Source organism: Nematolebias whitei, chromosome 11, assembly GCF_014905685.2.
Source record: "Nematolebias whitei isolate Nwh7 chromosome 11, NemWhi1, whole genome shotgun sequence".
Classification (NCBI taxonomy): domain Eukaryota; kingdom Metazoa; phylum Chordata; class Actinopteri; order Cyprinodontiformes; family Rivulidae; genus Nematolebias; species Nematolebias whitei.
The window spans coordinates 44558848-44564847 of record NC_056508.1 but is presented as its reverse complement, the minus strand read 5'-3'; the positions used below and the strand labels follow the sequence as shown (position 1 = coordinate 44564847).

Here is a 6000-nt window from a genome sequence, read left to right as displayed (position 1 = left end):
CTGTTAGCAGCGCAGTCTTGTTAGCACCATGGTACTGTTACTGTTACCAGCGCGGTCCTGTTAGCACCATGGTACTGTTACTGTTACCAGTGCGGTCCTGTTAGCACCATGGTACTGTTACTGTTAGCAGTGCAGTCCTTTTAGCACCATGGTACTGTTACTGTTAGCATTGCAGTCCTTTTAGCACCATGGTACTGTTACTGTTAGCAGCGCAGTCTTGTTAGCTCCATGGTACTGTTACTGTTACCAGCGCGGTCCTGTTAGCACCATGGTACTGTTACTGTTAGCAGTGCAGTCCTTTTAGCACCATGGTACTGTTACCAGCACAGTCCTGTTAGCACCATGGTACTGTTACTGTTAGCAGTGCAGTCCTGTTAGCACCATGGTACTGTTACTGTTAGCAGTGCAGTCCTGTTAGCACCATGGTACTGTTACTGTTAGCAATGCGGTCCTGTTAGCACCATGGTACTGTTATGTTAGCAATGCGGTCCTGTTAGCAGCATGATGATAATAACGACCGTGGCAACACACAATGACTGCCCTCCAGAACTGGGTCCAGCAGACAGAGAACTTCCAAGGTGTCCCCGCGGAACCCGACTGTTCCGTAGAGTTCGGTCCGTGCAGACCAATGGAGGATCATGGAGATGGCTGCCATGACAGGCCAGAGCCTGAGCCCAAAGATGGAAGGGGGCCGGGAACTGAACAACGATGGCAGGATGGCAAAGCAGTGACACACAACTACAAAAGTGTGTTGTGGTCATAAGTGAGATAACATTTTATATAAAATTTGTAATATAATGAAAAGAAGATGATGTTTCAAAAGTTTCTGAATGGACTGAAGAAGCTCTGTCAAGTAATAGATTACAGTCAGCATCGTGTGATCTCAGATGAGGTAAAACTGATTTTTTTTCTTAAATATCTTCTTCAAGTTTCAGAGCAAACAAATTGAAAGAATCGTATTTGTTTGTGACAGTCACAAACAAACAGGGCAGTTGTGAATATGAGTTTTTATCATTTGAGGCAGCTGGCCAACGTAAAATCCATTCTTCCAAGAAGGCTCTTTGAGGCAGTAGTCCACACCTTTGTCACCACCCAGTTTTACTGCAACACACTTTGTCTGGGGGGGGGGGGGGTTAGTGGGTCCTCCATTGCCCGGCTGTGGAGGGTCCAAATGCTGCTGCACAACTTTTAACTGGCCCATTAACACGAGCACATTTGCCCTGGCTGCCTGCACATTTTAGGAGCATTTTGAAATTCTTTTATTTGCTTTTAAATCTTTGAATGGCCTCGCCCCACCCTATGCCCCGCCCTAACTTTCAGAATTGCTACACCTTCCACCCCCACTCGCTCTCTCAGATCAGCTGACCATCCGCTTCTGAGCGTCCCCAAAACAAAGTGCAACATCAGTGGGATCGCGCGTCTGCTGTGTTATTCTTTGATTTCCTTTTGTGTTTTAATTTGTCTGCTGTGTGCAGCACTTTGGATCAGTGTGATTGGATTGGATTAGGGTTTTATCAAAGTTTCTATGTAAAATAACTTATTTTGGTTTTTCCTTCTTCAGGAGTCTCCACAGCGAGTCATCCTCGTCCATCTCACTCTGTCCTCTACCTCCATGTCCTCTCTAACTGCATCCACATAGCTCCTCTTTGTCTTGTTTTTCTCTACGTACAAGAACATAAAACACTTGTTGGGAGTATCTTAACAGCTTAAGATTTTCCTTTCACTCTTCTTTGTTCTTTTTCACACACAAAGTGTCAAATAACACAGAAGCACCGAGCTATATTTGCTACATGAAGCTGGTGGAAGCATGGATGTTAACGCCTGTTCGTTAAGAGTGTCAGCGTCCACGAAAGAAGCTACTGTGCATCAGTTTCAGTTTCAGCCTCGGGCTTGTTGAAAGCTGCTGCGTTTGTTTCTCACTGACACAAATGGCTGTTCTCCAGTCTACCATAACAACTGAGTTTTAATGTTATGCTGAGAGGCTGTAGGGATTACCGGTAGTTCTCATCTGTCGAAGTGAGATTTTTTTTTTTTCATGCAGATAAGTTCAAAATCCAGATTGGGATGAAAATAAATCCTGCCCTAAAGCATTTCTTAAATCATGTTTTAATAGTACTTCTTTACAACTTCAGTAGAAGTTTAAATAAAGGTATTTTAAAAAGCGTAAACTTCTTAATTGGTGTGGGAGAAGGGGAAAAAATAACTTCATAAACTACATATTTTTAAAAATGTGAAATGAAAATGTGTGCAAAGTGTGCTTACATGCACTTTTTTTTAAATTTAAACCTTTTATTTTACCAGGAAAGAAATCCAATGAGGTTATTAATCTCTTTTGCAAGGATGTCCTGACATTAGTTAATACATGTGTGCACCTACTGCTGCTCTTTATTAACTGGATTGTACCAGGAGACGTTCCCTGGACAATGATTAATTATTGTGTAAAGACAGACAAATTTCTTCAAAAATAAATAATCTTTCTCTAATTATCTAACCCTTTTCAAATTGATGTTTTTTTCTGCTCACTTCAACAGCGCTCATCACATTGAACACAAAGACTTGCCGATTGTTTTTTGTTTGTTTGTTTGTTTTTTTAACGCCAGATGCTCTTCCTGACACAACCCTAGATCAACAACTACCCTCTGAGTGGAGCAGCCATCTAGGGCGCCCGGGGGAGCAGATGGGGGGTTCATGGCTTTGCTTAAGGGGCCAGAGCGAGGCAAAAGGGTGGTTGTTGTCAGTTTGGGGATTTGAACACGCGACCTTCCGATCACAGGCCTGCCATCTCTGACCTCTGTGCCACCACTTTTTAATTTTAATTTTTGTAAACACCTTTATTAGTTTCCAATCAGCTTACGTTGCACTAGTGGTGGATTTCATGCAGTTGTAATTTCCTTCTGCTTTCTTCTACTTCCTGTCATGTTTCCATCAGACCAGCTGAAGATCACCAACTTGAGAGTCAACTTCACCAAACTTCACACGCTGGGAGACAACCTGCTGGACCCCAGAGCTGAAATCAAAGAGAAGTATTACTACGCCATCTATGAACTCATTGTACGTGGAAACTGCTTTTGCTACGGCCACGCCTCAGAGTGTGCCCCCATCGAGGGCATCAAGGATGACATAGAGGGAATGGTGAGTGGTGCGGATTTAAAAACCGCACACGACGAGCTGTTTGATTCCAGACCAGTTAAAGTAATTTCCCGCGTTTCCCCGCTCGTTTCTTCAAAGGTGCACGGCAGGTGTGTTTGTAACCATCACACTAAAGGTTTAAACTGTGAGCAGTGTGATGATTTTTACAATGACCAGCCCTGGAGGCCAGCCGAAGGGCGCAACTCAAACGCTTGCAAGAGTGAGTCCAGTCACTTTATCAATAAAGCTTTATTGTTTTAAAGCTCTGGTTAAAAAAAAAAAAACTGTCTGCTAAAAATATATCACACTTTGATATCTGTTTAGGAATTGCAAAAACTTTTATGATATAAAACTGTATTTTCTATAGGGTGTAATTGCAACGGCCACTCAAACCACTGCCACTTTGACATGGCGGTCTATTTGTCCACGGGAAACCTCAGCGGTGGCGTGTGCGAGGACTGTCAGCACAACACAATGGGACGCAACTGTGAGACGTGTAAACCGTTTTACTACAAAGACCCCAGCAGAGATATAAAAGATCCACGAGTTTGCATAGGTGAGTGTGAGGATGATAACTCGGTAACCTACCGGTAATCAAGATTATGAATTGTATAAAAGACTGGTTATTTAAAGTGATATATGAATGTTGGTTGTTAGACTGCAACCAGAAGGAACATCCAAAACTAAAGAAAAAGTCAAGGTTGAAGAGTTTTCCATTTTTCTGAAACATTTTTCCTGATAATATGATAGTACTGGACAGAAGTATCAAGTCATCATCCATCCATCCATTATCTTTACCCACTTCTTCCTGTTTGGGTCACTGGTGTCCATGTCCAGGGGGACAACCTGAACAGGTCTCGAATCCATCACAGGGACACGTAGAGACAAACGAGACAACCATTCATTCCCTTAATCACACCTAGGGACAGTTTAGAGTTACCAATCAGCCTAACATGCATGTTTTTGGTCTGTGGGAGGAAACCGGAGCACCAGGAGAAAATCCATGCATGCACGGAGAGAACATGCCAACTCTACCCAGAAAGGTCCCAGGCCGGGATTTGAACCTGCAACCTTCTTGCTGAGCAGCAGCAGCTCGACCAACTGCGCCACCATGCCATCAAAGAGCCAGACTTTTTGTAATCTTTTAAAGTGATCTTGATCAATATATTTTGTTTTTATTTGGACTTTGGCTGCTTTTCCACCTCTTTTCAGTCCAGTACTTCATCTTTAGTTAATTTTTTGTTGTTGTTGTTTTTACTATGACCTAAGAATTATTCAGACACAAAAAAGGCTACTAAACTAAAGTGATGAACCAGATTTTTGTTGATACAGGACAGCCAACTTGGCATAAAAACAATATCTAAAATGCAGTATTTAGTTCAAGTTCAAGAATCTTTATTATCCCAAGGTGCAATTTGTTTCACAGTCAGTAGGCGCATAAAACCTCCAGACTAGACAAGACATTGAGACATTAAGATAACCGCACAGAGATCATCAGTGTTCGTTGAGAAGCCTGATCTCTACAGGGATGAATGAGCTTTTCAGTCTATTTGTTCTACATCTGGGCTGCAGATACCTGCGTCCAGATGGAAGCAACCTGAACTCACCGTGGAGTGGGTGATCAGGATCTGCCAGAATCAACCTAGCGTTGTTCACTGACCTCGCCTTGTGTAGGTCAGTGAGGTTCTGTAGGGCTATGCCAGTTTTGCTGCACATCCTGACAATCCCCAAGAGTTTGATCCTGTTTTTGCATGTTAACAATCCAAACCAACAGATGAAAGTTAGTTAAGAGGTTCAGTAAAACATTCTCATAAAAGTAAACTCAACATTAAAGCCACAGATCTTCTGATAAAAATAATAATCTGGTGGGCCTATTACAAAGTGAGTTCACATGGGGGTCAAAGGTCAGTTTGTCATCAAGAACAGTTCCCAGATACTTATATTGATGCACCACCTCGACAGCTTCACTGTTAATGACCACAGGAGCTGAAACTGAAGAGTCTTCTCTAAAATCAACGACCATCTCCTTTGTCTTAGAAACATTTAAGACTCGCACCATTCAGTGAAGTCCCCGACCACAGGTTCAGGGTCATCACTGCTGAGAAGGGACAAGATGACTGAGTCTTACTCATTAGTTCTTACTGCTAGTCTTTGTCAAAGACAAAAATCTGTTCGTTCTTTAACTGGGTCTCAGATGTAAGTTGTTTATTTGTTAGCTTGGCTAAATGGAGACGTATAAGGAGCTGTTAGATGATTTCTGTTTGCTAGTTTGTGTCTTTCTGGCCTGAAATGTTACTGAGAAACAGTGGACCTTACATCTGTATGGCTAAATGGTTCATGGTTCTAGAATTGCGCCGCTCATGGTGGCTGCATGTTGGAGCAGCTCTGTTACTTTCATTCTGAGATTTTGCTTTTGGAAACTTTAATTCCTCTTTTTCTGGATGTAAATCACATTTTTTGGATGATTGTTTCCTCTGGTATCGGATGCTGTGCAGCTGGAAGGATTTTTACGGAAACTTTTTTAGTTTTGGACATTTGTTATGATGCGTAACCATGGCAACAAGGCAGTTTCTACAACCAACAGCAGCTGATTAACATTTCAAAAGCTCAAGTAATATCTCAACTACAGCCCTAAATTTCAAATGAGTTGAAAAGGATGTTCTGTGGATGCATTTTCATCTACCTGCCAGTTGTGCTCGAGTGCCTGACCACTGAGATCCTGGAACTAGCAGGAAACACAGCTCATGACAGCGGAAGGACAGGATCGTCCATCAGCACCTACAGTTGGCTGTCCGCAGCGATGAGGAGCTCAACAAGCTGCTGGGAGGAGTGGCCATTGCCCTGGGAGGATTTCTGCCCAACATTCAGGTG

General features: G+C 42.6%; 1 protein-coding gene across 1 annotated transcript in view; it reads left to right on the top strand.

The window, feature by feature from the left end:
- The window catches only part of lamb2 (laminin, beta 2 (laminin S)), a 73780-nt gene that overhangs the window by 35784 nt on the left and 31996 nt on the right, over positions 1-6000 (top strand). Inside the window, exons 7-9 of the mRNA XM_037685029.1 lie at positions 2930-3132; positions 3229-3349; positions 3497-3685. Coding sequence (XP_037540957.1) covers positions 2930-3132; positions 3229-3349; positions 3497-3685 — 513 coding nt within the window. The remainder of the gene's footprint in view (positions 1-2929; positions 3133-3228; positions 3350-3496; positions 3686-6000) is intronic.